This window comes from Haliotis rufescens, unplaced genomic scaffold (assembly GCF_023055435.1).
Source record: "Haliotis rufescens isolate VD_foot unplaced genomic scaffold, xgHalRufe1.0.p SCAF_10, whole genome shotgun sequence".
NCBI lineage: Eukaryota > Metazoa > Mollusca > Gastropoda > Lepetellida > Haliotidae > Haliotis > Haliotis rufescens.
In genome coordinates this window covers 36,366,728-36,388,623 of record NW_025963780.1, presented here as the reverse complement: position 1 = coordinate 36,388,623, position 21,896 = coordinate 36,366,728, and the positions used below count along the sequence as shown (strand labels likewise).

Here is a 21,896-nt window from a genome sequence, read left to right as displayed (position 1 = left end):
TTGTAGTACATGTATGGAATCAAGTCACAAAACGCAACTGCTACAGAAAAGCATGCATTCCATGCAAATGTTGACTTTTATGCAAGGCCCCATGCATTTCACTACCCAAGAAATATGCATTGTTTAGCATCGTGCTGACAATTACCATTCAGAATAACAACAAAATAATCAATAATTTTTATTCAACATAACGAAATGCCACGCCTGTCCGAAAGTGGGCGTCTGCGAGCCATTGGTATGCTTGAAGCAGGATCGAGTCAACGTGATGTTGCAAGACAATTTAACGTCCACAGAAACACCATTTGGTGTTTATGGCAACGTTGGCAACAGACGCATGCAGTCAGAGACCATCCTCGGAGTGGCAGGCCACGCGTAACCAATAATCGACAAGACAACTGGATTCGAACAACACACCTACGAAATCGATTCCAGCCAGCAACAGTGACTGCAAGAAGCATCCCTGGCCTTCGACGAATATCTTCACAAACCGTACGTCGCCGCCTCAGATGTGCAGGGATTGTCGCCAGAAGACCCGCCAGACGTCCCATTTTGACAGGAAACCACCGTCAAGCACATCTACAGTGGTGCAGACGGCGTCTACGCTGGACGGCCATGCAGTGGAGACAAGTTCTATTCACTGACGAGTCTCGTTTTCACCTCGGCCACAGCGATGGACGGATTCGAGTGTACCGACGTCGAGGTGAACGTTACGTCAATCATTGTGTCATGGAAGAAGATCGGTTCGGGGGCGGCAGCGTTATGGTATGGGATGGGATTACAGCAAGTCAAATTAAACCATTTGAACACTCACAGGAGTCTTTTATCTGTTGCAAACCGAAATTGTTATCAGATTTGGTAAAAAACATAACTTTGCATTAAATCTTATTCAATGTCAAAGGAACTTTTGTTGTTCAGTATATATAATATTATATAGGTTTTCCTCGACTATATTTTAGTATAAGAACGCATATACTTCTGTTGGAGGGAAAGTTTCGTGCGGTTTAGACAGAGGTCCGGAGTAATAAGATTATAGTGGGAGATTAAACTGTGAAAAGGATAAGGCTGACACATATTGTATTTGTCGTACGACATTTTCGATCTCAAATGTGGTTGTTGGTTGGTTGGTTTGTTATTTAAAGCCGCACTCAGCTCGAAAATGTGGTCCGGAATTGACAGAAATATGTAAGTCAGTCACTGAATTAGTACTTTGGTGCAATCCACAGACACGGATATGGTCCTGACAAACCTAGAAACATGACCTGACAAACCTCGGGGCGAACCGAGATGCTAACACACAATCATAGGATTCTGGCGAGCCCAAGGGACGCAACTCTGAACAGCGAATTGCTGCGCCTTAGAAGACTGGGCCACTCAGTAATGATAAGGAGAAGAAGGAGAAGAAAAATATTTTCGATATTAATGTAGCTATAGTGAGCTTAGGTCATTTAAACGCCTTTTCTCAAAGAAACGGGGCGGTCGGGTAGCCTAGTGGTTAAAGCTTTCGCTCGTCACGCCGAAGACCCGGGTTCGATTCCCGACGTGGGTACAATGTGTGAAGCCCATTTCTGTGATATTGCTGGAATATTGTTAAAAGCGGCGTAAAACCATACCCGCCCACTCACTCACTCTCAAAGAAACGGTAATCAGAATGTCTTCATACCAAGACTGTCCGGATTTGGGGACTGGACACGCTGTTATTGCAAGTGGGAACTGTATTCTACATACCAGGTAGTGAACGTGCTTCGTGGAGCTATCTAAACTGAAGGTGTGTTTTCTGACCTACTAAGCACACCTGGCGGCTCACATCAAAGTGCACCTGTTGTTAATACCTTGATCCATTGTCCAGTACTTTAAACACTCGCCATGCTGCTGCTCCTTGTTATATCTGCTGCCTGTGTCGCTGTCGGTGAGTGCCCAAATACTCCTCTGTATTCTCCAGTTACCGCCAACCTTCGTTAAATCAAGTACAACATATAAGTCTTCGAATCAGCATTCCCCATCACCTCATCCTCGTGCCCCTTTAAACTGCCGACATCGTTCAAGGGTCGTATGTTGGATGTACCGCCGGTGCTTATACAGACGGTCATTCCACTGAAAAATACAATATATCTGTTATACTGCCTATTCCCAATACCTAATATTCTTGTGGGCATGTATCCTCTCAAATACATAGTTACCTAAAATTTTCTCGTTTTATAAAACGAATAAAAAATGCTTTCCTTAATCGACCTATTCGAAATACAGTGAAACCTCGCTATAGTGCGGATACTCTCAGTGAGGTGTATTAATGTGGGCAAAGTCTAACATAAAGTTCTTATAACGAGCCCGGATTCGTTTAATTAAAAAAAAATAAAATCTGCATACATTTTTTATTGCGAAATTTTGCCATTTGGATTAACGGGAATTATAAAAATATCTGTTGTATATATCTTTTATCTCCTGCGGAGAAACAGTTTAAGGGTGTGAGAAGAGTGTTATCAGTTACGCGGGGGGGTGGTGGGGGGGGGGGGGGGGGGGTTGGTCAGGCTCGGTGACTTGGGCGACTTCATGTCAGCGTTCCCCGGCTCTGCTCATACTATCAACCACCAGTAGTCATGACTGCTGTGTTCTAAATGTTATCCTTTAATCACATGCTCTCGTTTTAACGCCATACTTATTTAAAACATGTATTCGTTTTTAGTGACGTCAGTTTACAATTTAGCTCTATGTGAGACTTCCGCCTCTCTCGTGGCATTTTATAGCTGAATACAGAGAGCAAAGTGTACGATATCTCGTACACCGCCTGCCCCGATATAACACCACTCGTCCTACATCATTCGACCAGTTATAACAGGGGTGTGTGGGTCAGAGGGAATCAGGGGAGGGTCACCTAAAATCTGACAGTTTCTAGGGGTGGTTGTGTGTCATAAAAAACAAACAATACACATACATTTATTTGAGGAGGGTCAGGAAAAATGTGGACATTTTTTTCTAGAAATAAACGACGAGTGAGAGTTGTTTATCTTACGCTGCAGGGAGAATAAGCCATAAGGGCGTTATTCTGGAAATTCAAACTTGATGACGTCGTAAAATGGACGGCGTTATTTTTAATTTTTAAGGGAAGTGTCTAGTGAGTGTTCCCCATAGATGTTGCTGGGCAACGTAGGTAACGCATTTGCCGAACGAACGCTTCCAAAAGTAGGAGAGCTATGGCAATCGGTATTGGGAGAAAAGGTACAGATAATCGACGTGAAAATTGTGAGAGTATGCGGGAAAGACCAAATTTAATCCCCCTGTTCATAAAATTGACTTGTCCGACATTGCCGCGGTCGGATTCCTTACAGGGAGATGCGCCCCTCATGGTTAATTCTCCCTGCAGTGCTTAATCGTGCGATAAACAACTCCCACTCGTCGTTAAATTTCTTAAATAAACCACGCTTCGTTCTTCATTGTTCTTTGCGATTGATCGCATAGTTATCTTATATGATAAAGTATTTTGTCTTTTTAAGGTGGTTATGAAAAAAAAGTCGAAATTGGGAGGGTCATTCGATAACATGACAACAATTAGTAAACTTTGTCATCTGTTACGATTCAGAATAACTGGCCACATCAAGCAACACGTTTCCTTATGTGGGTGGGGAGATATTCATACTTTGGTCTGGTTTATGACAGTTTTAGCTGACAATGACATTTTTTCATAGATAAACGCATTCCCGTTTGTTATATGTTATTGCAACAGATGGGCTACCAACAAGCATCAGGCACAGACAAACACTCCCATTACGTGTTTATGCAAATTATGCGAGTGACGGGTGCTATCAGTAGGGCAGGACATGCTCATCCTTTTCGCGAACACCTGGTGTTATCACTGATTTTCAGTGGTCCAATCAGATCATTTTCACTGCTATTTGGCCTTTTACGCGCCATGGAATCTGTTTCGGGAGATATTGGAGACTGGTTGTTCTCTGGTGTTGATGTTTTTTAGTCATTCGTGACCAACTCGTGTTATTCCGGGACAAGCCGAATCATTCGTGACCAACTCGTGTTATTCCGGGACAAGCCTTCTTGCAGATTACGGAAAGGGGCGAGTGGTGACGGATGAAGCCGAATAGCAGGTTAAGGAAAGGGGTGGTGACGAATGTTTTTTTAGTCTGTTGGAGCCATATTTGGGGTGATTCCTTCCGATTTTACGGGCGTTTGGGGAATTTTAGTCAGAGGTTAAAAGAAGCGTACATAAAATAAAACCTGCAATGGCCTGATGAACTTCGTTGTTGTTTTGTTTGTTTAACGCCGCACTCAGCAGTATTCCAGCTATATGACGGCGGTCTGTAATTAACTGAGTCTGGACCAGAGAATCCGATGATTGATACATGAGCATTGATAAACGCAATTGGGATAGTGACATGCATCTAACAAGTCACCGGGCCTGACCAACCGATCCCATCGTCGCCTCTTATAAGCATGGGTTAGACCAATTCTTACCCGGAGCTTCACGGATCGAATAAATTCTTCATTACTCGGATGGACAACAGTTGGTCACGAATGGTGCGAACATGGACCATTTATTTAATCCAAAATTACATGTGACTAACGGGGATTTGAATAAAACTCACTTATTCATTTTCCTTCAGGTACAGCAGATGTCACTGTAAGTAGAGCGTTTGTTTGTTTGTTGTTTAAAGCCGCACTCAGCAGTATTTCAGCTATATAATGGCGGTCTGTAAATAATCGAGTCTGGACCAGACAATCCACTGATTGACAGCATGCGCATCGAACCATGAAATTGGGATACCATGACATCAACCAAGTCAGTGAGCCTGACCACCCAATCCCGTTAGTCGCCTTTTACGGGAAGCATGGGTTGCTGAAGAACTATTCTACCCCGGATCTTCACGGGTCGAAAGTAGAGCGACGTCATTCAAGTATTACTAACCAGAATGGGGACTCCAAGAGATGAACAGGATTCAGTAATCAATTGGTTTTGTAAATACAAATATTTAACAGCATGAACACATCCATCACGAATGACGCCACTGAGAGCTCTCTGGTGTCGCCGGTTAACAGTACTGCAGTTATACCACAGTGAGTTTTATGTGGGAGAAAAGTCTGAAGTGATTCAGGTCTTAGATGTTACCATTTTACTGAAACTCACGATCACGACCTGGTGCTGACAGACCAAGGGTCAAAATCGGGACGAATCAAGACAAGCAATCCTGACACGGCTAAGGGGCGTAACTCTGCAAAGTTGGATGCACTGCCCATGGCCAATATACCCTTAGCCTAAACTAACATGTTTTCAAATTACAATCTTAAGATGAATACCTCCATGGTCAAGTGGATAGAGCGTCTGCCCGGAGAGCGGGAGGTAGGGGGTCGATCTTCGGCCGCGTCATACCAAAAGACGTTAAAAGATGGTACTTGTTGTTACCCTGCCTGGCGCCCAGCATTAAGAGAATAAAAAAAGGACTGTGCAAAATACAAGTGCAATAATCTTGAACGCGACATTACACCCAATTTCAACAAACCTTACCACCTAAGATGCATAATTTGCATTGTGCTTCATCTCAGTAATGTATGAATTCTATTTATATTTACCATGTCATTATTTGTCTCTTCTACAGTGCCCCTTTCTGCCATGTCCTTTCGTGGGGTTCTGCAAGAAGACCATTCCCACCTACTACGACCATGACGGCGTGAGATGTCGCGGCTGTGACCAGTGCTCCATGGACCCAGAAGATGTACGCCAACACAGTTGCCCCAAACTATCTAGTTAACTCCCTTATCGTCGTTATTCACGACATTCTCTTCAGTATTCCATCCGCCTCCGTGGCCTAGTGGTTGAGCGTCCGCCCGGAGGTCCGGTGTTCGATCCCCAGCCGCGTCATACCAAAAGACGTTAAATGATGGTACTTGTTGTTACCCTGTCTGATGCTCGACAAACGGAGCTAAAACAAGGACTGGTCGGCTCGGAGTCAGTATACTGTGTCTGAGAGGGGTATTCATGTTAAACTGTTGCATGGCGTCTCAGTGGGCTAGCACTATAAATCGGCATCAGTCCGGACTAGTACAAGCAGACACACACACACACACACACACACACACACACACACACACACACACACGTACATGCACGTCGCTATATAATCTTGGACGCGACGTTAAACCCCATTTCATCTGACTTCTCTATTCCATACTGACAAGATTCATAAACTTGTGACTGACTTTCTAGTTCAACATACGACTGAGAGTTAAAATGGCAACCTCCCAATTGTCAGACGGCTTATACTGGGATTAGGTAAGGTTGAATACAATTAGTCTAGTAATTGTTAGCTGTTTACCTTCGTGTAATGTGGAACAGTCCTACAGAAATGACAGGGAACCAAAATATCATTGCTCAACAAAGCTTTAGCAAATGAGGGGCGGTCGGGTAGCCTAGTGGTTAAAGCGTTCGCACGTCACCCGGGTTCGATTCCCGACATGGGTACAATGTGTGAAGCCCATTTCTGGTGTCCCCCGCCGTGATATTGCTGGAATATTGCTAAAAGCGGCGTAAAACCATACTCACTCACTCACTTTAGCAAATGTCCAACTGCATCTAAGAATTTAAGGAGTCTTCTGCCCACTGCACAACTTCTCCTTCAGACCGCTGCAGTCCCTCAGACTCTCTGTAACAGCTTCATCCTGGGTGCGGGAGCAGCACCAAAGTCAGTCTGGGTCAGCTTAGCATCTTGTGACTTCTCAATCCCTTGTACCAGTTCTACAAATCTGAAGAGGTTTGGTACTGATGTGGGAGACTGCGGTCTACACGAGCATGGAAACGATACATATACAACATGTGGGATTGAACGCAAAACTGACGTGCCTGACAATCGGGGCGTCTGACAAATGGGGCGACTGACAAATGGGGCGACTGACAAATGGGGCGTCTGACAAATGGGGCGTCTGACAAATGGGGCGAATGACAAATGGGGCGTCTGACAAATGGGGCGACTGACAAATGGGGCGTCTGACAAATGGGGCGACTGACAAATGGGGCGACTGACAAATGGGGCGTCTGACAAATGGGGCGACTGACATTTTGGGGTGAACCGTACATTCGGCAATACTTCAGCCAAATATGCTGAGAATGAAAATTGGTTGCACACTGATCCATTGAATGATGTTGACGTTCTGATGAATTTGGCGCTGTGCAAATTCACATATTATTGTATTATTTATGTAACGTCGCATTATTAGACTCGCTTTATTATGCCCACAGGCCCCCGTCACTCAGCTGCCCACAATACACGCGATCCAGTTCCACATGTGCCCGATGTATATGTGCATGAACCCCGGACAATGCAGCGTCCCCTACACCTACAGCCACTTCATGGTCAACGGCCTCAACTGCACAGGATGTCCCTCGTGCCCGACCGGAGGGCACCCTGATGGATCGGTGAGTGAGTGGGTGAGTGAGTGGGTGGGTGAGTGAGTGAGTGAGTGGGTGGGTGGGTGAGTGAGTCTTTGGATCGGTGAGTGAGTGAGTGAGTGGGTGGATGAGTGAGTCTTTGGATCGGTGAGTGAGTGAGTGAGTGAGAGAGTGAGTGAGTGAGTGAGTGAGTGAGTGAGTGGATCGGTGAGTGAGTGAGTGAGTGAGTGAGTGAGTCTTTGGATCGGTGAGTGAGTGAGTGAGTGAGTCTTTGGATCGGTGAGTGAGTGAGTGAGTGAGAGAGTGAGTGAGTGAGTCGATCGGTGAGTGAGTGAGTGGGTGGGTGAGTGAGTGAGTGAGTGAGTGAGTGAGTGAGTGAGTGAGTGAGTGAGTGAGTCTTTTGGTGGGTGAGTGAGTCTTTGGGTGAGTGAGTGAGTGGGTGAGTGAGTGAGTGAGTGAGTGAGTGAGTGAGTGAGTGGTGGGTTGGTGAGTGAGTGAGTGTGTGAGTGCTCACTCAGCGGACACCGGATTTCGGCTTCATACATTGTTGGAGAATCGAACCCATGTATTCGGCGAGAAGAGCACACTTTAGCCACTAGGCTACATCACTGGCCAGGCGAAACAATAGCTCTTCAGCATCGCTAACCCCTGAAAGTAATAAGCTGACAAAGACGAACAGTAATCCTGACAACGTACAAATAGAGATACTAGTTATTTTCATGGATGTGTTCACAATTCCGATCGGTAAATCCAGCTTTGTAAATGTTGTCTGTAAGCTTTTGTAATTTACCAAGTAATTGAATTACGTTAAAGAGTTTTCACGCTTTCGCAAGTGTGAAAACAACATCGCCAAAATATGTTGATATAAGGCGCCGCAATTAGTTGTACAGAGTTGCGTCCCTTAGATGTGCAAGAAACCCATGATGGCAGTTCGAATTTCCGGACAGGGGCGGCGGTGTAGCCTAGTGTTTAAAGCGTTTGCCAGTCACGCCGAAAGCCCGGGTTTGATTCCCCACATGGGTGCAATGTGTGAAGCCCATTTCTGGTGTCCCCCTGCGGTGATGTTGCTAGAATATTGCTAAACACGGCGTAAAACCACACTCACTTACTATTCTATGCATTGCAAGAGAGAAGTCTACAGTGTTCTGTCCCATAGCCGCACCAGGATCCGCTGAACTTCCGACGTGAAGTTGACACACCGTGGCTTGGTGAAATGCTGCCCAAAGCGGGTTAAACCCAACTCACTCACTCACTCACATGTAATGTTTTTTATTTTAGATAATTCTGAAGAAAAAACAGCTGCAGCCAACAGGGGGTCTGGTCCATATCAACATGTGCCCAATGGTGATGTGTATGCAGCCCGCGTCATGTGACGTGCCTTACAAGACGTCCACCATGCATGTCGCCGGCCGCGACTGTCCCGGGTGTCCCTATTGCCCGACCACCACCACCACCACCACCGCCGCTTGACCTGTTAATTACAGTTAATATACATCACCCTGACTCCTGTTATATTAGTTTGTGTTTCTTCTAAAGATTTTAGTTACATCAGTCACGTGACATAGTGCTTAAAGCCGTAGAACTTAGTGTGCTTAAAGCGGTAGAATTGTGTACTTAAAGCGATAGAACTTAGTGTGCTTAAAGTGGTAGAACTAAGTGTGCTTAAAGCGGTAGAACTCAGCATGCTAAAAGTGCCAGAACACAGTGTGCTTAAATCGGTAGAACTCAGTGTGCTTAAAGCGGTAGAACTCGATATGCTTAAAGCGGTAGAACTCAGCGTGCTTAAAACGCCAGAACAAAATGTGCTTAAAGTGGTAGAACTCAGTGTGCTTAAAGCGGTAGAACTCGGTGTGCTTAAAGCGGTAGAACTCAGTGTGCTTAAAGCGGGAGAACTCGGTGTGCTTGGCACGAGTGTGTGAATCTATTCTACAATGCACATACCAGTTCCTTGTTGACCGTGAAGTCTACTGTAGACAACCTAACCGGTTCATGTATATTGGAATGGACTCGTTACAGTCGTACCAAGCATACCGTAAAGTGTTGTAACATTTAGCATACCCCCATTAACCTTTTTCACACGATCGCCACTTTGGATTAAAAGACGGGGCATGGAGTGAAAAGCTTATCCAGTCTTTGTCAATACAAGCACTTTCCAAACGTATGCTCCAAAAAGGTGTAGGTGCATGTGCGTGCGTTCGTTCGTGCGTGCGTCTATGTTATATAAGCAAAGTCAGTGTGCTTAAAGCGGTAGAACTGGGTGTACTAAAAGCGGTAGACCTCAGTGTGCTTAAAGCGATTGAGCTCGGTGTGCTTAAAGCGATTGAGCTCGGTGTGCTTAAAGCGATAGAACTCGGTGTGCTGAAAGCCATTGAACTCGCTGTGCTTAAAGCGATAGAACTCGGTGTGCTGAAAGCGATTGAGCTCGGTGTGCTTAAAGCGATAGAACTCGGTGTGCTTAAAGCCATTGAACTCGGTGTGCTTAAAGCGATAGAACTCAGTGTGCTTAAAGCGATAGAACTCGGTGTGCTTAAAGCGATTGAGCTCGGTGTGCTTAAAGCGATAGAACTCGGTGTGCTTAAAGCCATTGCACTCGGTGTGCTTAAAGCGATAGAACTCAGTGTGCTTAAAGCGATAGAACTCGGTGTGCTTAAAGCCATTGAGCTCGGTGTGCTTAAAGCGATAGAACTCGGTGTGTGTAGATCACGGTTGTCTTTTCTTATTCCGATGGTGACCTTGCCCTTCGTTCGAAGCTGTCACTGACTTGCAAGCATACTTGAGTTTGGTGATTTTAACGTCTTCACATATCGGGTCGTACAGTTAACATGGATGTCTTCTGCGAGCACTCTGATTTCTCTCTTCCAAAACGGTAAGGACAGGATATAAATTCAGCTGATAGATCAAGAAAACCGCAAAATTTTGATTGCACAGTCGGGAACTCCGGCGGTGCGAGTGACCGACTGTTTGTCCGATATTCAAAGCGCGGCGCTGAATAACTTTTTCGATTTTTGTGTCGTGCGTACTGACAACAATGCGCTTGAATTACCATAATTTAAGTTGAATGAATTCTTAAAAAAAATAATTTCAAGCGTTGATGCTGCCATGTTTGCACACACAACAGCAGGAACATGTTGTTAATGCGTATGCATAGAAATGTCAACAATGCCAATATTTGGGCATATATCAATATTCATGCGCAACCAGATGTGCAACCGGTTTCAGTTTGATCTGTCAACGAAAGAAAGTTTTTATGTATTTTACACTTAAATACATATTTTTACATGGGTAATAAATAAAATACCACACTCATTCTCGTTAGATACAATTTTTACGAAACTCGTGAACATTCAATGATAACATAGAAAGTCCACTCGTTTTGTAAAAAATGGTATCCAACGAGAATGATTGTAGTTTTCTCTATATATCTCGCTTGTACCAACAATTTAGAAGCTTCCCCTCTGATTGGCTAATTAGAATGTCCACCTGACGTCACCACCTTTGTCCTGACGTCATGTCCTATGAGGGGCTTTGTCAGATCTTGAAGAAAGTTAAATAGCGGATCGGAGTAAAAGATCAGAGTTTTAAATCTACAAATTTGCTGCTTTATCATTGCGACCTGCACATAAATTAGGTAGGGACAGTTCAGGGTTCCCTCCCTTAGACGTGCCAGGAACCTATGAAACCCCAGGTTTACCTATGATTCTGAGTTTGGCGTTGGTTTCCACAAAGTGGTAACCGTCTGAGACCTGCTCGATTTCGGATTTTCTCCCACATAAAACTGACACACTGTGATATGGCTGAAACAGTGTCCAAAACTGCGTTAGTGAGTGAGTGTGGTTTTACGCCGCTTTCAGAAATATTCCAGCAATATCACGGCGGGGGACACCAGAAAAATGGGTTTCACACATTGGACCCATGTCGGGAATCGAACACTGTCTTCGGCGTGACGAGCGAACGATGTAACCACTAAGCTACCCGACCGCCCCTCAAAACTGCGTTAAACCTACTGTGACTCACTCACTCTTCATTGGGTTCGAATCCCAGATTCGCCTCGAGTAAGATCCGCGGTCTACCAAAGTGGTAAACGTCTAAAACCTCCTCTATTTCCAACAACATTAAAGACCCTTGAGGACGCCAGAAACCTATAATACTGGGTTCGAACCCGGTTTGCCCCCGTCTGTCAGCACCATACCCGTGCTCATGGGTTTCACCAAAGTGGTAAACGGCTGAGACCTGCATGACTTCAGGCTTTACTTTCACACGAAGCACATATATAGTGTTCAAAGCGGCGTTAACTCCAACTCACTCACTCACTCCTTCAACAGTAATATTAGCTGACATGGCGTTGTATAACTGATAACTGATGAAAGCATAGTAACGCATCACATATAGGTGAACGGTATAAATGGCCATTAGAAGTCGAGGGCACGGGTAGCCCAGTCGTTAAAGGCGCTGCAAGAGTTGCGTCCCTTGGGCACGCCCGAAACCTATCATCGTGGGTTCGAATCCTGGATCGCCTTGATTATGTTTCTAGGTTTGTAAGCTCCCCACCCGAGACCTGCAGCATTTCGGGCTTTCCTCCCTTAGTAAGCTGACAGGCCGTCACATTACTGGAATACTGTTCAAAACTCATTTACTCACTATCGCAAGTGTCAATTATCGATAGACAACCAATGGGGCAATGCCAAAAAGTGTATTCAACATTGTATAATGATATATACATGACTAACTCGAGCATTTCCTGAAAGAATCAGTTTCAGAGACGACTGATGTACAGTCCACCCTGGTTATAATGAAACGGAAAATATCGCATTATAACCAGGGTGGACAGTACATGAATACAAAAGATAAGTAACCTACAAATATCACGCCCGTCACCAGTCGTACAATTCCGGAATTAATCGGATGACATCGGCACGGAACGTATGGCCATGACCGTCCTCGACGGCAGCTAGTAATGCGGCCATGTTTTGATGAGCTCCCAGAGTTTCTGGCCGGGACAAGCGGTCTGGTTTTCGGGCATGTCGCGGTGACCTCGTAGAATGTAAGTGGAGGAGATCTTGCCGTTGCTGACGCCGCAGTTAATCAGTTGTTTCAGAGTATTCAGGGCCGCCTGGTTGGGAAGTCTCTCCATGAAGTTGCCAATAACGCAGATGCCTGTCAAGGGGGACAAATGCAAGGTATCTATGTCAGGTTAGAGACAAAACAACAAACTTAAAGTCGTGTTTGTTTATTGTTTAACGCTGCAGCTAGCATGGGCGGATACAGAGGGGGTGCGCCCCCCCCCCCCCCCCCCCCCCCCTTTTTTTTAATTTCGAAAAAATCTTTTTTTCTGTATAAATTACCACCAAAGACAATAAATAGATCTTAATTGTGCACCCCACCCCCCCACCCCCAACTAGATCACTGAGATCCTCGTCATCGGCTACAATGGTTCACAAAGTCAGTTCTAGTCTGTCTGTCTGTCTGTTTAATGTTTAACGCCGCACTCAGCAATATTCCAGCAATATGGCGGCGGTCTGAAAATAACCGAGTCTGGACCAGACAATCCAGTGATTGACATCATGAGCCTCGATCTACGCAATTGGGATCGATGACATGCATCAACCAAGTCAGCGAGCCTGACCACCCGATCCTGTTCGTCGCCTCTTACGACAAGCATAATCGCCTATTGCGGCAAGCATGGGTTGCTGAAGACCTATTCTACCCCGGATCTTCACGGGTCCAATTCTAATCGACATGCATGAGGCACAATGAGCTTTTTCTCATCGGCAGTCGCCATTAAGGTGGAATCTATCATCCGTGTGAGTGAGTGAATGCGATTTTATGCCGCTTTTAGCAATACATTTGTATTCCAGCAATATCACGGCGAGGGACGCCAGAAATGGGCTTCACACGTTGTACCCAAATGGGGAATCGAACCCAGTACTTCGGCGTGACGAACGAACGCTTTAACCACTGGGCTACCCCACCACCGCTCATCACTTTAGGGGTTGTATTTGGTCATGGTTCCCTGAAATACATACCGAGGCCGACGCTGTTGTAGCCGTAGGTATGGGCGCCGATGGTGTCCCATCCTCTTGCTTCGTAGGCGTGGCCGTCTTCGCCGACTACGAAGCTGTAGCCAATGTCGGGCCAACCTGCAATAACAACGTCCTAGTCCTTGTAACAGTGAGTGAGGTGTTCTCACCGCCGCTAATAACAGAATGTTACGTTAATCTCAATTTGAGAAGTGGCCTGGACTTTAATTGGGTAAATGTGCACTCAGCAATATTCCAGCCATATGACGGCGGTCTGTAAATAATCGAGTCTGGACCAGACAATCCAGTGACTGATATCATGAGCATCGATCCACGCAATTGGGATCGATGACATGCATCAACCAAGTCAGCGAGCCTGACCACCCGATCCCGTTAGTCGCCTCTTACGACAAGCATAGTCGCATTTTACGGCAAGCATAGGTTGCTGAAGATCTATTCTACCCCGGATCTTCACGGGTCCTGTTAAGACAGGAATCATACAGGGCTCGAACCCATGACAACAGGATCCTGCCATTAGGTCAGCCATGCGCATGTTAAAGTGGTGGAAGAAAGTCTCGTGCAGGGACGCATGGTACAGAGGTTAAGAGTAAGTGAGTGAGGGTTTTAACCACTAGACTACCCCGCTGCCCATGAAGGTAAGAAATTTGATTTGGATGGGAAATGACAACGGTTATAAATCAAAATGTTTTACTATATATCCTGAAGTTTCTGAAACATCTGTCAAATATTTGTCGAGCACCAAGTGATTTATGCACAGTTACTTCATTCACAATAAGCGTTAGAACATCTTTGTACAGGCAACAGTTTTACCTATTTGTGCGGACCCCGGATGACACTATGGGTTTGTGTATCTGAACCATAGCCCGAAAGGACCTGTAGCTTACCTACCTAGTCGAATAAACGATGCCTTTGTATCGACGGTCAGAAATTCCTTAGGACAAACTGGAGTCAAGGTATACGTGGTACAACTCTGTCGATCTTCCCGTATCAACTCTGCTTCAAACTTTTACTAGCTTTTACTTTTATATTGTTTTCAACTCATAGTTTTCGTTTTTCATAATATCAACAAACATGTTGTTTGTTATATAATTACATTAACAAATCATATCTGTATTTTCATTGGTTGAGAAAGGGTCACATGGCCTCCTTTAGAACACGATATTGCCCTGAGACACAAAGAAGAGAAACATTTACAGCCAAACAGCGAGAGCGAAAAATTTGAATTTTGTTTTTTTATATTATACATTAAAACTATTATTGACCACTATTCGAGCAATATCATTTTTTTATGGACCCCAGAAAACTGACACTGACCTCGGTCTCTGGCCTTCAGTTTCATGGGTCCATGAATATGACAATGTCCCCATGGATGGTCAATAATTGATACTTATTTCCTACAAGTCACGATATAGTGAAGGTTATGTTAATTACCGTGTGTGTCCATGTGATACTTCTGATACGACAGGACCTCGGCCTTGCAAGCAGCCTCGTTATAACACGGGGCGGTGGCACCGTGGTGAACAAAGACATACTTCGGAGTGACCCCCATCTTGCCGATGACGTATTTAGGTGAGCGTGCACCCCATTCAGCACGTGTGATGATGTGCGGGCAACCGCTCAGCTGAAGAACGTTATTATGAGCTAGAAATAAACGCAGAGATTAAGTATTTAAGGGAATGTTATTTTACGACCCAGACTGAATTATCCAGCTACAACCAACCTTGCCGTCGGGGTCATCGCTAACCAACCTTGCCGTCGGGGTCATCGCTAACCAACCTTGCCGTCGGGGTCATCGCTAACCAACCTTGCCATCGGGGTCATCGCTCACCAACTTTGCCGTCGAGATCTTCGCTAACCAACCTTGCCGTCGGGGTCATCGCTAACCAACCTTGCCGTCGGGGTCATCGCTAACCAACCTTGCCGTCGAGGTCATCGCTAACCAACCTTGCCGTCGGGGTCATCGCTAACCAGCCTTGCCGTCGGGGTCATCGCTAACCAACCTTGCCGTCGGGGTCATCGCTAACCAACCTTGCCGTCGAGGTCATCGCTAACCAACCTTGCCGTCGAGGTCATCGCTAACCAACCTTGCCGTCGAGGTCATCGCTAACCAGCCTTGCCGTCGGGGCCATCGCTAACCAGCCTTGCCGTCGGGGTCATCGCTAACCAACCTTGCCGTCGGGGTCTTCGCTAACCAGCCTTGCCGTCGAGGTCATCGCTAACCAACCTTGCCGTCGAGGTCATCGATAACCAACCTTGCCGTCGGGGTCATCGCTAACCAACCTTGCCGTCGAGGTCTTCGCTAGCCAAGTCGCACAATAACAACAGGCAATATATAGTGTAAAGTTAGTAGGGTCTTTCGTCACTCATTGGTTACTGGGTACCGAATCTGCGCCTGCGCACCGTTCCTCAAAACGCTAAGGTGATCAGAACTACTTTAATATCGACTTACGACAGTCGTAGCGCTACCCATCGCTTCGTGGAATAGGCACTGCCCAAGGTGTCGTTTCAAAAAGCAGTCGTACGTCTTACGTATGTGTAATACTAGCGTAACTTGGAAATACTGAACTTGTGGTTTAACAAAGCTTGTGTAATATTACATACGTGTACAATTGTGAGGTGGCTGCGGGTTACGGCAGTTTCATTGTGGTGTTAGACCATGGCGTACACTTAACGCAAATGCAGCGAAAGTTCTAAGAGCGTGTAAATTATTGACGGTCCATTGAAACGAACCCCTGCAGAAATTTTCCACTGGGCCCCGTCCGCTAAGGGATCGTAGCCCTTTGACGATAGCAACTCCTATACTTTAACATAGACTTGCGACAGTCGTAGCGCTAAGATCGCTTTGTGGAACGGTGCCATGCTGTTTATGTCCATTCGTTGTCAATGTGGCACCTATCCAGTGATGGTAACTGTCCTAACGGAACTCGTTAACTAGACTGGGCATGGACGCTACCTTACCCCCACATGGATGAATGTTGAGCCAGTTGACCGCGGCATAACCATCCTGAAGTGTACAAAGCAAGGTCAGATATTACACTGCAACACTGTTAAACGAAGAACAGAATGTCAGCAATGGACCATCGGGATTAGAGATATTTTATTATGCAGCATTTTATCACAAGAAGCAGTTACCGATGGTTCAGACTTTCAGTAAGCGATACCGCACACTGTCAGAGAGTTTGGCATAACGCCGCTGTATACAACAGTAGTTGTTGTGTTTCGGTGTGTCAGTTGCATGTGGGAGAAAAAGCTCGAAATGATGCATTCATTTACTACTTTGATGAAACCCACGAGGTCGGTGCTGACAAACTGAGAAAAAAGGGAGGAGCATGTTCTAAAAAAAGCGGTTAGAAAGCTGACTCGAACGGCATCAGGCAACCATTCCCGAAATGATAGCTTGAAATGTAACGATTCAAAATGGTGATATTGATGGAATACTGCTCAAAGTGGCGTAAAACCATCTTCACTCACTCATTCGCTCACTCACTCACTCACTCACTCACTCTCTCTCTCACCCACCCACCCACCCACCCACTCACTCACTCACTCACTCACTCCAGTTGAATTAGCAAAGCGGTGTTAACGTTCATAGATCCTTTGTAGAATTTCGGCCTGCCTTCTAAGTGTCAAAAAGGGGCGGTCGGGTAGCCTAGTGGTTAAAGCGTTCGCTCGTCACGCCGAAGACCCGGGTTCGATTCCCGACATGTGTACAATGTGTGAAGCCCATTTCTGGTGTCCCCCGCCGTGATATTGCTGGAATATTGCTAAAAGCGGCGTAAAACCATACTCAGTCAGTCAGTCAGTCAGTCTAAGTGTCAAACCATTTCTTGACGTCCCCAGTCGAAACACAGCCGGAATGCTGCTTAAAGCTAATGTTCAACCAAAATCAACTGAATCACCTTTCCGTTGTAGTCGACGTGTGCCCAGGTGTAGCCATCGGCCACCTGCCGGTCACCCTTGAAGGTCACGCACTGACCGTTTGTCATGGTTCCGATGATAGGAGAGTTGAGGCTGTGGCCGGAACGCACGTGCAAGCCATATGTGGCGCATGCGCAATCTGCCGCTTCAGAGCGTGGTGCCAATAATACCAACAGGAGGCATCCGAAAAATGACTTCATCCTTGCTTTAAAAAAAAGTACATATAGAGCGTTGTTAAAACAACAAGACAATGTATTTAGACAGGTTTACTTAACAAATAACTACCGTTTTTTACCGAAAATAATTTTGACAGAGGTAAGTTCACTATGGCAGTGGTATTGCAGTGGTAAAGTCACTATCGCAGTGGTTTGGCAGTGGTAAAGTCACTATCGCAGTGGTTTGGCAGTGGTAAAGTCACTATCGCAGTGGTTTTGCAGTGGTAAAGATACTATCGCAGTGGTATTGCAGTGGTAAAGTCACTATGGCAGTGGTTTGGCAGTGGTAAAGTCACTATGGCAGTGGTTTGGCAGTGGTAAAGTCACTATGGCAGTGGTTTGGCAGTGGTAAAGTCAATATCTATGTGAGTGTTGTTTCAGTACAAACGACTTAGAATTATTCTGCTTAATGAATTTTGACAATTAACAAAAAAAACGAATTCTAATTGAACCTAATGCTTAGTTATTGCACTGTAAAGTTCAAGTATAAACAGTTAAGTTTAGGGTCAAGTAAAATGACAGGATAGCCTGCCCCAAATCGGGAAGCTATGCTCTGGACAACGCTGAAATGCCTTGTAACTGATGCTTGTCACCAGCTTCAAGTCTTTCAATAGCGCTATTTCTCGCTTTATGATTGAAGCTTTGCATGGCGGTTTTCAAAATTTACTTCGTTAACTAAATGATTTCTGAAAACGTTACGTATCATAAACATACCGAAGAAACCTGTACACAAAAATTCACCAACTGCTGTTCAATTTCCAAGGACGCGAATCATGCAAACGTCAAAGGTCAACGACAATTAACTCGTTTTCAGTGACAGTTTATAAGTGAAAAAGGACATGTTGACACAAATTGTACATTTGAAAATATTGTTACCACCTATTCGGTTTTCTTTAGCTGTGGTGGTGGTGGTTAAGGGAGACAACTCTGTCTGAAGTATGTCATCAGTGGCGTAAAACGTCTATTGCCAACACGTACGTTTTCAGGGTAACTGGGAAAAATATTGTAGCGGGCGAACCGATCGCGAAAGGCAATCATAGTAAGGTTTGGCTTTAAAAAATAAGGGAAGCTACTCTAGTCGGGGATAAACCACCACCCTTTTGCACGTGCAGGTTCGGGTTAGTAAAAGCAGCCACTCGTAAACGTGTGCGCACGTCGCTAAATTTGTGAAGATCTCTCAGACGTTTAGGGCGGTGGGGTAGCCTAGTGGTTAAAACCTTCGCTCGTCACGCCGAAGACCCGGGCTCGATTCCGTACATAGGTACAATGTGTGAAGCCCATTTCTGGTGTCCCCCCGCCGTGATATTGCTAAAAGTGGCGTAAAACCATACTCACTCACTCTCGCTATGGTGAAACCCCCAAGCACGCGTATGGCGTTGTATTTGACAAGCAAAGCTAAAGGTTTGATATATATACTTTCAGTTAAAAATTTCATATTTCACAATTGCATAATGAAAGGTGCAGATATTTTTAATACATACCTTATTTTCAGAAAATATATATGACAAGATAGATATACGCAGGATCCTTCAAAACTTTACCTTACTGCCAGTGTGGTTAGAGGTCAGCGTAAAGATAAAGGGTTGTTTATCAAATAGTTCTCAAACTGATTCAAGGAGTGTCTCTATCTGCTGCCATGGTCCACTATCACGACCAGGCATCGGAGAAATAAAGACATAATCACACCGCTGGACAAGGAAACCCAACGAACTCAAATATTTGACGACTTGTCTGAAGATCGAGACAAGCGTAGTTCCTATAAGAGAACATATATCATTTAAAGATTCTGTCGGAATTGACTCACATTGACTTCAACTACACTAAGCCCAAACTACATCATGGTTAGAATTAGTTTAGTCTTAGGCCGTTTTGATTTTTTTTCAGTTGTATCAGTGAGTATGGTTTTATTCAATATTCAAACAATATCAGCGCTGTGACAACGGAAATGGGCATCATAAATGTACCTACTTGGGTAATCGAACTCGAAGTGACAAGCGAAAACCTTAACCACTGGGCTACCCCAATCTCCCAGCTATATCTGCAGCATGTCTCTGTAATGTCTGCAGCATGTCTCTGCAGTGTTTGCAGCATGTCTCTGTAGTGTCTGCAACATGTCTCTGTAGTGTCTGCAGCATGTCTCTGTAATGTCTGCAGCATGTCTCTGTAGTGTCTGCAGCATGTCTCTGTAGTGCCTGCAGCGTGTCTCTGTAGTGTATGCAGCATGTCTCTGTAGTGTCTGCAGCATGTCTCTGTAATGTCTGCAGCATGTCTCCGTAATGTCTGCAGCATGTCTCTGTAGTGTCTGCATCATGTCTCTGTAGTGTCTGCAGCATGTCTCTGTAGTGTCTGCAGCATGTCTCTGTAGTGTCTGCAGCATGTCTCTGTAATGTCTGCAGCATTCTCTGTAGTGTCTGCAGCATGTCTCTGTAATGTCTGCAGCATGTCTCTGTAGTGTCTGCAGCATGTCTCTGTAGTGCCTGCAGCATGTCTCTGTAGTGTCTGCAGCATGTCTCTGTAGTGTCTGCAGCATGTCTCTGCAGTTTCTGCAGCATGTCTCTGTAATGTCTGCAGCATGTCTGTAGTGTCTGCAGCATGTCTCTGTAGTGTCTGCAGCATGTCTCTGTAATGTCTGCAGCATGACTCTGTAGTATCTGGAGCGTGTCTCTGTAATGTCTGCAGCATGTCTCTGTAGTGTCTGCAGCATGTCTCTGTAGTATCTGCAGCATGTCTCTGTAGTGTCTGCAGCATGTCTCTGTAGTGTCTGCAGCATGTCTCTGTAATGTCTGCAGCATGTCTCTGTAATGTCTGCAGCATGTCTCTGTAATGTCTGCAGCATGTCTCTGTAGTGTCTGCAGCATGTCTCTGTAGTGTCTGCAGCATGTCTCTGTAGTGTCCGCAGCATGTCTCTGTAATGTCTGCAGCATTCTCTGTAGTGTCTGCAGCATGTCTCTGTAGTGTCTGCAGCATGTCTCTGTAGTGCCTGCAGCATGTCTCTGTAGTGTCTGCAGCATGTCTCTGTAGTTTCTGCAGCATGTCTCTGTAATGTCTGCAGCATGTCTGTAGTGTCTGCAGCATGTCTCTGTAGTGTCTGCAGCATATCTCTGTAATGTCTGCAGCATGTCTCTGTAGTGTCTGCAGCATGTCTCTGTAATGTCTGCAGCATGTCTCTGTAGTGTCTGCAGCATGTCTCTGTAATGTCTGCAGCATGTCTCTGTAGTGTCTGCAGCATGTCTCTGTAGTTTCTGCAGCATGTCTCTGTAATGTCTGCAGCATGTCTCTGTAGTGTCTGCAGCATATCTCTGTAGTGTCTGCAGCATGTCTCTGTAGTGTCTGCAGCATTTTTCTGTACAGTCTGCAGCATGTCTCTGTAATGTCTGCAGCATGTCTGTGTAATGTCTGCAGCATGTCTCTGTAGTGTCTGCAGCATGTCTCTGTAGTATCTGCAGCATGACTCTGTAGTATCTGGAGCATGTCTCTGTAATGTCTGCAGCATGTCTCTGTAGTGTCTGCAGCATGTCTCTGTAGTGTCTGCAGCATGTCTCTGTAGTGTCTGCAGCATTTCTCTGTAATGTCTGCAGCATGTCTCTGTAGTGTCTGCAGCATATCTCTGTAATGTCTGCAGCATGTCTCTGTAGTGTCTGCAGCATGTCTCTGTAATGTCTGCAGCATGTCTCTGTAGTATCTGCAGCATGTCTCTGTAGTGTCTGCAGCATGTCTCTGTAGTGTCTGCAGCATGTCTCTGTAGTATCTGCAGCATGTCTCTGTAGTGTCTGCAGCATGTCTCTGTAGTATCTGCAGCATGTCTCTGTAATGTCTGCAGCATGTCTCTGTAGTATCTGCAGCATGTCTCTGTAGTGTCTGCAGCATGTCTCTGTAGTGTCTGCAGCATGTCTCTGTAATGTCTGCAGCATGTCTCTGTAGTGTCTGCAGCATGTCTCTGTAGTGTCTGCAGCATGACTCTGTAGTGTCTGCAGCATGTCTCTGTAATGTCTGCAGCATGTCTCTGTAGTGTCTGCAGCATGTCTGTAGTGTCTGCAGCATGTCTCTGTAGTGTCTGCAGCATGTCTCTGTAGTGTCTGCAGCATGTCTCTGTAGTGTCTGCAGCATGTTTCTGTAGTATCTGCAGCATGTTTCAGGGACAATACCTGAAGTAACATACATTGTTGTTATTGTTCACTGGCAGCTGACGCCTCCATTGTCTAGAGTGAGTGAGTTTGATTTTACGCCACTTTTAGCAATATTCCAGCAATATCATGGAGGGGACACCAGAAATGGGCTTCACACATTGTACCCGTGTGGGGAATCGAACCCAGGTCTTTGGCATGACAAGCAAACGCT

General features: G+C 45.4%; 2 protein-coding genes across 5 annotated transcripts; one reads left to right on the top strand and one right to left on the bottom strand.

The window, feature by feature from the left end:
• The first annotated feature begins 1,762 nt into the window (after positions 1-1,762).
• Positions 1,763-8,896, top strand: LOC124131056. Its single transcript, XM_046494136.2, has 5 exons — positions 1,763-1,906; positions 4,611-4,627; positions 5,601-5,717; positions 7,238-7,414; positions 8,666-8,896. Exons 1-5 carry the CDS (start codon positions 1,864-1,866, stop codon positions 8,855-8,857), a joined length of 546 nt encoding a protein of 181 aa, XP_046350092.2. The 5' UTR covers positions 1,763-1,863; the 3' UTR covers positions 8,858-8,896.
• Positions 8,897-12,058: 3,162 nt separating this feature from the next.
• On the bottom strand, positions 12,059-19,187 carry LOC124131152 (peptidoglycan-recognition protein SC1a-like). 4 transcript variants are annotated; one of them, XM_046494248.2, is made up of 6 exons: positions 19,100-19,187; positions 17,325-17,548; positions 16,384-16,429; positions 14,857-15,066; positions 13,411-13,524; positions 12,059-12,541 (listed from the first exon to the last, which is right to left on the bottom strand). In XM_046494248.2, exons 2-6 carry the CDS (start codon positions 17,541-17,543, stop codon positions 12,336-12,338), a joined length of 795 nt encoding a protein of 264 aa, XP_046350204.2. In that variant the 5' UTR covers positions 17,544-17,548; positions 19,100-19,187; the 3' UTR covers positions 12,059-12,335. The 4 variants fall into 4 exon arrangements, with proteins under 4 accessions (XP_046350204.2, XP_046350203.2, XP_046350206.2 ...); XM_046494247.2 differs by having other exon boundaries at positions 19,040-19,128; XM_046494250.2 differs by having other exon boundaries at positions 17,325-17,544; positions 19,100-19,122.
• Between the last annotated feature and the right edge of the window lie 2,709 nt (positions 19,188-21,896).